The 11,445-nt window shown below is 37.5% G+C and overlaps 2 protein-coding genes across 3 annotated transcripts in view; one reads left to right on the top strand and one right to left on the bottom strand.

Moving 5' to 3' along the window:
- Positions 1 to 1,873: 1,873 nt before the first annotated feature.
- On the top strand, positions 1,874 to 8,205 carry LOC117984596 (uncharacterized). Of its 2 annotated transcripts, none has more exons than XM_069500155.1 (3): positions 1,874 to 2,090; positions 2,989 to 3,143; positions 7,653 to 8,205. In XM_069500155.1, exons 1-3 carry the CDS (start codon positions 2,024 to 2,026, stop codon positions 7,803 to 7,805), a joined length of 375 nt encoding a protein of 124 aa, XP_069356256.1. In that variant the 5' UTR covers positions 1,874 to 2,023; the 3' UTR covers positions 7,806 to 8,205. The 2 variants fall into 2 exon arrangements, with proteins under 2 accessions (XP_069356256.1, XP_034827109.1); XM_034971218.2 differs by having other exon boundaries at positions 1,874 to 2,195.
- A 2,768-nt stretch (positions 8,206 to 10,973) lies between these two features.
- The window catches only part of LOC117984751 (integrin alpha-9-like), a 41,216-nt gene continuing 40,744 nt past the window's right edge, over positions 10,974 to 11,445 (bottom strand). Inside the window, exon 21 of the mRNA XM_069500117.1 lies at positions 10,974 to 11,247. Within this exon, the coding sequence (XP_069356218.1) occupies positions 11,044 to 11,247 (204 nt within the window). The 3' untranslated portion in view covers positions 10,974 to 11,043. The remainder of the gene's footprint in view (positions 11,248 to 11,445) is intronic.

Here is an 11,445-nt window from a genome sequence, read left to right as displayed (position 1 = left end):
TTATGGAGCATGATTGTCGTCAAACCTAAAGGACAGAACAACCAACAAAAAACCGGCCAAGAGCGAGTCAGACTCGCGCACTGAGGATTCCGTACTACAATCGTATTATCGTACCAGCGCTGAGCATTGTGAGCAGTGCTCAGCTATGCTGAGTTTGCGACCTTTTGTTTATTGTTAGCTTTTAGTTTTTAGTTTACGTACGTTACGTTACGTATCTAATATACTATAGATATAACATACTAGTTACTAGCAATAATGAAAACAATAAAGCATATATTTTATTATTATTTATTTATTTATTTATCACCACTATATCTTACAAATCTAACACCATACCAGACCATCAATAAGAGTAATTTATTACCTATTTTGAATAAATCATTTGACTTTTGACTTTTTATCGACATTTTGCACGATAAATCAAAAACTATTATGTTAACCTAAAAATAAATTAAAATCTGTTTTAGAATGTACAAGTAAAGCCCTTTCATATGATACCCCATTTAATCTTACGTTATAAGTTGAAAATAGCAATCATAATCATAATCATAATCATAATTTATTATTGCAAATACACGTTTTATAGATGGTACAGCAGTCAGGTCACAGTGTATTATAATGGTGTGCAATAGTTACCTAGCATTTACAATTATTATGTTAATTACATGAATATTTGTTCATGAACACATTCATGATTTTCCCCCTCATGTCTGCTATAAAACCTACCTTCCTGCCAAATTTCATGATCCTAGGTCAACGGGAAGTAGGTACCCTATAGGTTTCTTGAGAGACAGGCGGACAGACAGACAGTTAACAAAGTGATCATATAAGGGTTCCGTTTTTCCTTTTGAGGTACGGAACCCTAACAAAAACAGTTTCGCATTAATAAGATATAATATTATTAGTAGGGATGTAGTGATAACATATTGTTATTGACCTCCTGATAACCTGCGGTATCAAGACATCTGAACATACCTATAGACACTGATATCTGCTGATCTAAGTGCGCTAGACTTGCGATTGCTGACCGGCTGCGCGATTGCGGGAGAATGACAGGTACAATGTCACGATCGCAATCATCTCTAACTGTAGGGCGATTGTCTAAAACCTGCATCAATCATTATTACAATCTCAATTGTTCTGATTGGCTGAATTTGTGCGATTCTTGTTGCAACAATGCATTGTAGCGATTGTAGCCAATAGTGAGCGAGCATTAACCAATCAGAGATGATTGCGATCGTGACATTGTAACTGTCAAACAACCGCGGTAGGGCCGCTGGTTAACGCTCGCTTACTATTGGCTACAATGCATTGTTGCAACACGAATCGCACCAATTCAGCCAATCAGAACAATTGAGATTGTAATAATGATTGATGCAGGTTTTAGACAATCGCCCTACTGTTTTAGAAGCAACTCGATTTTCGTCATTTTGGCGCTGATTGCAGCAGTGAGTGTCATGTGAGTGTAATCTTGATAAACCCATCGCCGGCTCACTACAGAGCACGGGTCTCCTCTCAGAGTGAGAAGGGTTTTGGTCATAGTCTATCACGCAAGCCATGTGCGGGTTAGTAGACTTCACACACTTTTGAGAACATTATGACGAACTCTCAGACATGCAGGTTGTTTTCCTTCTACTAGCCTTCCACTAGGAAGTGATATCGCACATAGCTCCGAAAAATTAGAGGTGCGTGCCCGGGATCAAACTCCCGACCTCCGATTCCTGGTCTATACCTAATAAGTATTTAAAAAAAACTGTCATTTTGAATGGCACACCTTTTCCAGCGTACTTGTATATGTCGATTTCAGAGCCAATAGATAAATAATTAAGTTTAATGGTTTTATAGTTTGTGTGCGATTACATCTATAATTTCTGCAAATAATGTTAGTTTAATATTAATTAATAAAATTACTAAGTACACAATAATATACTAAAAGTAATAACTGGTGGTTATAAACTTGTATAAATCATATATTAAGTATATTATTAAATATATGAATATTGTTAGATATAAATGAGCAGTAATGGCTATTATTTATATTTTATTAAGTTTCGTTATGGTGACAAGTGCGTCAGCAAAAGTTGAAACCAGTAAGTATGATGAAATCGATCCTGTCATAGATATGTTACTGAATGGAGAATATGACAATGAAGAAATGAAACCAAATGAAAATATCGATAAACAGGATCATGAAGGTATAGTACGCGGCAGAAAATAATGTACATCGACCTTTAGAATGAGATTTCCGCTTTGTTCATACCAATGTGACGTTTTGTCGGTCTCAACGGAGACAATGCTCTACAAAACCGCTATTCTCTTTTTAAAGGTTGATGATCATTATTATCTGCCGCGTACTATAGTATTATACATTGAGCTACGTCGGTTAATCTGGTTCTCCTATACGGTAAAACGCAGTAAATAAAATTAAAAAATCCAGTCAAGTGCGAGTCGGATTCGCACACGAATGGTTCCGTAGGTTTGTCTTGTTCGATACAAGACAAACCTAACACGTTTATGTAGAACATTGCAAGTTAATGACGGACTGCGCCATCTATGTAATTTTGAGTCTCAATAGCTCAACCGGTAAAGGAGTGGACTGAAAACCGAAAGGTCGATGGTTCAAGCCCCGCCCGTTGCACTATTGTCGTACCTACTCCTAGCACAAGCTTGACGCTTAGTTGGAGAGGAAAGGGGAATATTAGTCATTTAACATGGCTAATATTCTTTAAAAAAAAAAATTAGTAAATTAATTTTTTCGTTACACATTTTTTGTTATGTAACTACAAATTCATGGTTTTCGGATTTCCCTTATGCTATAAGACCTACCTACTTGCCAAATTTCATGATTCTAGGCCAACGGAAATTACTCTAGATAGGTTTTATTGACAGACACGACGGTGAGATGGACAGACAGACAACAAAGTTATCCTATATAGGTTCCTTTTTCCTTCTGAGGTTCGGAACCCTAAACATCGTTTTATATTACAGAACCTGTAGATGATGTACCAATATTGTACCCTGACGGAGTGTGGAAATGCGGTAACTGTACTAATATGGAGAAAATGAAACTCCTGTACTCCGAAGTTTATGAACAAGACGTCACTTACGGTGATTATGACGAGGAACTCAACGTGGAGACACAGGTTAACTATATTCGACTGCCAGTACTTGAATCACTGTTGTATGATTCACGTGCTGGCAAATCGATCCTGTCCTAATTTAAATAGTTATAGATTTTTTACTAACAAATAGGTTTAAGTTTCGTGTAATTACTAACACTAATATTAATAATTACTAACAATTAGGTTTAAGTTTACTTTCTTATCCACACCTTGCGAGCTATTTTATTTTATTTTATTTTTTCTTTATTATACTTACAAAAAAAAAACTATCGTACAATTTTCCTATTCTTACAATTTACAACATCTATTTCAATGTATTATTTCTTATTTCTTCTTTTATGTCCTATATCACTTTAAATTTAAAAACTGTAAACACTTTATTTCATTTTATTTATCCATTTACTCGCCAACTTTATATATTCTATGCCACTGACGTTTAGGTAATATTTAAAAGGCGGTCACTGAAAATCAGCGTTGGGGCATCTGGTACCTCAGATATTTGCTCTAGAGGTTTGTGTCTGAGGGGCCCGACGTCTCAACACAAGCTGAGTGGCCTACCTGTTCGAGGTGTTGCACTGCTGTACAGGACGATATTGCCTACACCATGTACCACCTATATACCTCGAATAAACATTATTCTATTCTATTCTATTCTAAGTTTCGTGTAGGGGAAAGCAGGTAGGATTCGTACACTTTTTACTCTAGGTCATGTAAAAACAAAACTAATAAATATTTCAAAATAATTTCAACGCTGCTGGATTACCTAGTTATCTGGCTTTAATTATAGTGTAGTTCAGTGTTGATGCAAAGTAAGATGACAAAGCTATGATGAATTTCCCAAAAAATGGAAATCGTACGAAAGCACCCCACACGCGAGGTAGCTTCGTACATCGACTAGGGTACATTCGTACATAGTGGGGAGCTTTCGTACACAGGAATTAAAAGGCTATTTTATATGAAATCAAACATTTATTGATATCAAAATTAACACAGAATCAACCTTAAATATAGTAATAATTAACAATATGGTGTTTACAAACAATTTATTACAATTTAAGTCATTCATTAATCAACATTCTAATTTACCGTTATAGTAACTCGCGTTTCATCTCTTTAGCCTTCTGTTTTCTCTCTTGTTCTCCTTTTTTCATCTTTTTCAATTACTAACACCAATATGATCCTTGTTAGTCGAAATAAAAACATTTTATTTTATTTATTTATTTATTTATATTTGTATATTTGCATTTGTGCATTGTAAGGTCTACATCTTCTGAGGATGCTCCGGTGTCGGGGCGAAACGTGCGTCGAGTGTGTTTTGGGATTTGTGTGGTGCTGCGTGGTGCGGGTGCGTATTGCTTGCCTGGTGGCTGCTTCTTCCTGCATGTTTAGCAGTGCGAGGGCGGGCGGTGCATTTCGCATGCTGCATGTTGCACCATACAGATTCGACCTGTTTCAGCGGATTATAGCAAACTAGCTGATCCCCGCGGCTTCGCCCGCGTAGATTTAGGTTTTTAAAGATCCCGTATAGCCAATGTCACTCAGGAATAATGTAGCTTTCTACTGGTGAAAGAATTTTTAAAATCGGTTCAGTAGTTCTAAAGATTACCCCCTACAAACAAACTTAACGACATTACCTCTTTATATAATACTAGCTGATCCCCGCGGCTTCGCCCGCGTAGATTTAGGTTTTTAAAGATCCCGTATAGCCTATGTCACTAAGGAATAATGTAGCTTTCTACTGGTGAAAGAATTTTTAAAATCGGTTCAGTAGTTCTAAAGATTACCCCCTACAAACAAACTTAACGACATTACCTCTTTATATAATACGTACGCAAAATAAGTAACTTTTCTGGTTGATTTTTTACACCTTGTGTCCGAAAAACCCAAATATCTTACGGAACCCTATTTTTTTCCAAAATAAAATATAGCCTATGTTACTCGTGGATAATGTAGCTTTCGAATGGTGAAAGAATTTTTAAAATCGGTCCAGTAGTTTTTGAGCCTATTCAGTACAATCAAACAAACAAACAAACAAACAAACAAACAAAGTTTTCCTCTTTATAATATTAGTGTAGACAACGGGCCGTGCAGCAGAAATCGTAATATTTTAATTTCGCCATAACTTCAAAACCAAACGTCCAATTTTAATCATTCAAAGACCAAATATTATCTCCATAAACTGTTCTTAGTGATGAAATCATTTATTTTGATAAGGATTAATAGCATGAGTAAAATAAACGCGTTTAAATGTAGTCCAAAAAAAATTCAAGATTTTTAAATAAAAAAATGGTTGCTGTGCCTCACTCGACATAGATGGGTATAGTGTGTCGCGGACTTTTTTGTAGATATTTATAAGATCTACAATTAATTAGAACATTTTATGGTTCTATCTTTTATAGTTTAGGCAGCGTAAGCAAAATAAGTAACTTTTCTGGTTGATTTTTTACACCTTGTGTCCGAAAAACCCAAATATCTTACGGAACCCTATTTTTTTTCCAAAATAAAATATAGCCTATGTTACTCGTGGATAATGTAGCTTTCGAATGGTGAAAGAATTTTTAAAATCGGTCCAGTAGTTTTTGAGCCTATTCAGTACAAACAAACAAACAAACAAACAAACAAACAAACAAAGTTTTCCTCTTTATAATATTAGTGTAGACAACGGGCCGTGCAGCAGAAATCGTAATATTTTAATTTCGCCATAACTTCAAAACCAAACATCCAATTTTAATCATTCAAAGACCAAATATTATCTCCATAAACTGTTCTTAGTGATGAAATCATTTATTTTGATAAGGATTAATAGCATGAGTAAAATAAACGCGTTTAAATGTAGTCCAAAAAAAATTCAAGATTTTTAAATAAAAAATGGTTGCTGTGCCTCACTCGACATAGATGGGTATAGTGTGTCGCGGACTTTTTTGTAGATATTTATAAGATCTACAATTAATTAGAACATTTTATGGTTCTATCTTTTATAGTTTAGGCAGCGTACGCAAAATAAGTAACTTTTCTGGTTGATTTTTTACACCTTGTGTCCGAAAACCCAAATATCTTACGGAACCCTATTTTTTTCCAAAATAAAATATAGCCTATGTTACTCGTGGATAATGTAGCTTTCGAATGGTGAAAGAATTTTTAAAATCGGTCCAGTAGTTTTTGAGCCTATTCAGTACAAACAAACAAACAAAGTTTTCCTCTTTATAATATTAGTGTAGAAGTGTAGACAAATTAAGCTTTTGGTTCATTGTATAGGTTAACTAGCGTTTGAAGACCCTCCCCACTAGGTGGACGGACGACATTAGACGCAGGGAGCCGCTGGATTCAGGCGGCGCAAGACCGTGGCGTGTGGAAGTCCATACAAGAGACCTATATCCAGCAGTGGACGTCTATTGGTTGATGATGATGATGATGATACATATAAGCCATGATAGACAAGTGGTTACGACGTCCGCCTTCTATTTGGGAGGTCGGGGGTTCAATCCCGCACCTCTAACTTTTCGGAGTTATGTGCGTTTTAAGAAATTAAATTTCACTCGCTTTAAAGGTGAAGGAAAACATCGTGAGGAAACCTGCATGCCTGAGAGTTCTCCATAATGTTCTCAAAGATCTGTGAAGTCTGCCAATCTGCACTTGGCTAGCGTGGTGGACTATGGCGAAACCTTTTTCATACTGAGAGGAGACCCGTGTTCTATAGTGAGCCGGGTATCGGTTGATCATGATGATGATGATGATCTATAAGTTGGTATGTTTCATTACACAGCGGCCCAAAAAAGGAGGGTAATGTTTTCAGGGTTCTAAGTTTTATAAAAAAAATAACATGGTAGGGCAGTCATGTTTTAATTTTTTAGATTTTCGTACTCAAAGGGTGCCAACGAGACCGTATTGCTAAGCCTCTACTGTCCATGCGTTTGTCTGTCTGTCAGCGGGCTGTATCTCATAAACCACTATAGTTAGAGAGTTGAAATTTACATAGAGTGTGTATTTCTATTGCTCTCAGAATAAATACCTGTAGAAGAAGCCCTATTGTGACTCTGAGTGTGCCCTGATATGCATTTAAACTCAAAGGTATTAGAATGTGACAAAATGACTATGTTTTGTCCTTATCACCGTGGCAACTTTTTTTGTTTGTCAAGATGTATTTTGTACGTGAGATCTTGACAAACAATGTGAAGTGAGGTTTTGTTGACTCAAGTATTTTAAAGAAATAATTGATTTGATTTGTTGTTTTTTGTTATTGTGCAATGGTGGGTTGCAGTATACTAGGCTATAATAGCCGAAGCGAACGTAAAATAGAAGGAAGGAATAACATCTCACAAGTAAGTACCTCTGCTAGAGCGAGAAAGACTGAGGGAGCCACGCTAGTTGCATATTTGTGCTATTGCCACTCAACAAATAATAAAAATTTCAAAATGGACGCCATGTAAATTAAAAAATAAATAAAAAGTACTTCATCTTGTACGACGGTATGGTACCTATTACGTGCGAGACCAACTCGCACTTGACCGGTTTTTTAAATTATCATTACAGATTGGGCTTTCGTTGTCGCACATGCGCTGCATCACGATGGAGGCGGAGGAAGACAACATGGACGTGAGGATAGTTGCTGGCGCGTGCACTGGCGAGCGAGTGACTATAGGCGTCATCCGAGCCGCTCACTGTGTCATATCTGTCTATGGCTAGACTAGATTCAGCCAGCGACTTCGTCTGCGAGGATTTATGGCTTAAATATTGTCTTATGGACGCCATGTAAATTAAAAAAATTAAAAAGTACTTAGGTATTCTGGAACGATGGTTCGGAACATAGAGCAGAAACAAAGAGGAGATGTTGTATTAAGATTTCCCTATGAAATATCGAGTGACATTTTGCGGGGTGAGGGGTTGTGGAACGCCGCCCACTTCTCAATTTTCCATCTGCGGGTTAGTAGCAAAACTACTCGCTTAGCGACCTAACATCGATATATTGATGTCACTACATAGTTCAGCTATCTCACACTAGATGTCAATAAGTGTAGAAATTACGTATAAAATTACTTACAAATGAAATGTGATACCATTCATAGCATCAGAACGTCTGTCTGAATAACTTGACACGATAAAACACAACACTTCATCCTTTTGTTCTTAAAACGCGAAAACACACCGATAATACGAGTCTCAATATATGTGAACCTGACGAACGCAGACAGCATACTAACTAAGGCCCCGCCCACAGTGATGACGTCAGGACCTAGTTGAAAATCACAGTGCACAGTTGCTTAGGCCAACTCCTCTTTGTTTCTGCTCTATGGTTCGGAACCTTTCATGTGCACTCGCAATTGGTCAGTTTTTTTTAAATTATTATTAGAGATTGGGCTTTCGCTGTCGCACATGTGCTGCATCACGACCCCCTGACTTCCCGTTGACCTAGAATCATATGGTAGGTAGGTTGCTTTTATAGCACAAGTAAAGGAATAAATCCGAAAACCGTGAATTTGTCGTGAAAAAATCACACAAAAAATCACATATAGATGGCGCTTTTGCCACTAACTTGCAATGGTGCACATAAAAATGACAAAATACCTTGTACAATGTACATGGTACGGAAACCTTCGTGTGCGAGCCCGACTCGCACTTGACCGGTTTTTTCTGGATAAAAGTAGGGTATCTCACTCTTTAGCTAGGTATCCATGCAAAATATCACGCCGTTTCGTTGCTCCATTTAAATTTACATCGATGATGGGTAGTGAAAGCAATAGGGGTCAGTGGCGTAGCTACCTAGGGGCTAGGCGGGGCAATGCCCCGGGGCCCTAAAGAAAAAAAAAAGAAAAAAAAATATGATAATTCGTAAGTTACTATATAGGGAATCGCCCTTAATTCTTTCGGTGAATGTATTTGTATATTTAATATTTTTACTTGGTAAAAACTAACCAGTTTAGATAGCAGTGGGGCCCCATTTTTGATTTGCCCCAGGGCCCTTGGTTACCTAGCTGCGCCACTGATCGGGGTGAGGATATCTATAAATGAAATAATTTTCAGAACCGGTCATCAGTTTCGGAGATCACTTACCCCCTACATACAAACTTACAACTTTCAATAGTACTTACCTACCTTGGAAACTCTTTTAAGTAATTAGTCTGTCACCGTCCAGATCATTAAATGTCCATGCGAAAAGATCTTGCAAATTCCCGCAAATTGCTATTGCGCTGGAACTATGTCTCGAAATGACGTCAGCCGAAATAAAAATATACCATCAGCTTGAAACTTCAGTCTAGTGCTGACGTCACTAAAATGGCGGCCACGCGGATTAGCAATTTGCGGGACTATTACTAGGTCTACCTACGGATTGCGGTCAAGAGTTTAAACAAAGCTATTGTAGCGGAAAATGCAGCAAAACTACCAACAGCACAATATTGCTTGTTTAATCTGTACCTATCAGCAAAGAGTTAGATCCATTGTCTTACGCCGATACACTGGACTTGCGATTGCCGACTGGTTTTTGAAGAAACTTGATTTTCGACATTTTGGCGATGATAGCAGTAATGGATTAAGAGCCAGCGCGTGCCAGACCTTCATCTCTATCTCTACATAGTCTAAATATATAAAAGGAAAAGGTGACTGACTGACTGACTGACTGACTGACTGATCTATCAACGCACAGCTCAAACTACTGGACGGATCGGGCTGAAATTTGGCATGCAGATAGCTATTATGACGTAGGCGTCCGCTAAGAAAGGATTTTTGAAAATTCAACTCCTAAGGGGGTGAAATAGGGGTTTCAAATTTGTGTAGTCCACGCGGACGAAGTCGCGAGCATAAGCTAGTATAAAATAATGTCGCTTGCCGCTGTCTGTATGTATGTATGAACGCGTAGATCTTTTAAACTACGCAACGGATTTTAATGCGGTTTTCACCAATAGATAGAGTGATTCAAGAGGAGTAGGTTTATAGGTATAGTTTAATATCATTTTGTGTTAATTTGTTGAAATATGACGATATTTGAACAAAATGTCAAAAGAATCACTCCTCACTGACAGCACATTAGTACTTATGTACATTGTACCCATGCGAAGCCGGGGCGGGTCGCTAGTCTAAATATATAAAAGGAAAAGGTGACTGACTGACTGACTGACTGATCTATCAAAGCACAGCTTAAACTACTGGACGGATCGGGCTGAAATTTGGTATGCAGGTAGCTATTATGACGTAGGCATCCGCTAAGAAAGGATTTTTGAAAATTCAACACCTAAGGGGGTGAAATAGGGGTTTGAAATTTGTGTAGTCCACGCGGACGAAGTCGCGAGCATAAGCTAGTTACTTTATAAAAGCTAAAAGTTTCTCTGCATATTGTCCCCCACACAGGAAGGACCGATGAGCGACTATGAATTAGTGTGGATCATGGAGTCATTTTGTATGGCACGTCTTTTTCAGCGTACTTGTAAAATAAGACACGTCAGGGAGTTAAAGCCAAGTTCGAATAAAAACAATTTTCTGGTGTCCATTTCAGTGGTTAGATCAATTCTCGGCACTTTTTTTTGTATAAAAAAATATCTTGACACAAACTCTAATCTGTGAGTGTAGTACTTAGTGGGTGACGAATATGAGCGCCGGGCTACGTGACCTGTGCGTAATATCAAAGAAAAATAGGGCTGCTTTAGGGCTACCTGCATCAAAATATGTACTAATATTTGACACCTGCTAGTGACATTGAAATTCTTCTACTGTCGTGAACTGTAGCACTTCTGAGACAGAGCAGGAGTCAGGACAGAGTGATGCGGCGGGGTACCACGCGCGAATTAGTTAGCGAATTTTTTCAAACAATAATTTCTCGATTAATTTTTAATTTTTTTTTAACTTTAAGACTAGGGTCAATATATAGAGGAAATAGATAGTTAGTGTATAATACAATTAAGCGAGCGATATCTTTTTTGAAATTCAAATTTCACGAGTCACCAGGTAACAATTCCATCGACGAGGTCTTATTGATAAAATAAGGTTCCTCAGCACCACAACTGCTGGCTACGTCTGCAGCAGCAACACTACTGGTGTCTTCTGGATTAGCACCAGAGGGACTCGCATCTTCTGCCGTTTCATGCTCGTCGAGCTTCTTGAAATTGCCTGGACGGTTTCTTGAGAAGAATCCAACCTAAAATAATTAGTTAACACATTATTTTATTGGTATTTTTGCTGTAGTTTTTTCTAATTCTAAATTTATAACTTCTATCGCCAACTCTACTTACTACTTGTCTAGGTTCTAATTGTTCTCCAAATTAATAAATGAAAACAATACATAACATAGCCACAGAGTAAGAATATAGTTTGACGAAACCGTATAGACAGAACA

This window comes from Maniola hyperantus, chromosome 8 (genome assembly GCF_902806685.2).
Source record: "Maniola hyperantus chromosome 8, iAphHyp1.2, whole genome shotgun sequence".
Lineage (NCBI taxonomy): Eukaryota > Metazoa > Arthropoda > Insecta > Lepidoptera > Nymphalidae > Maniola > Maniola hyperantus.
Note: the sequence above shows the minus strand (reverse complement) of the source record. Positions and strands in the feature narration are given on the sequence as shown.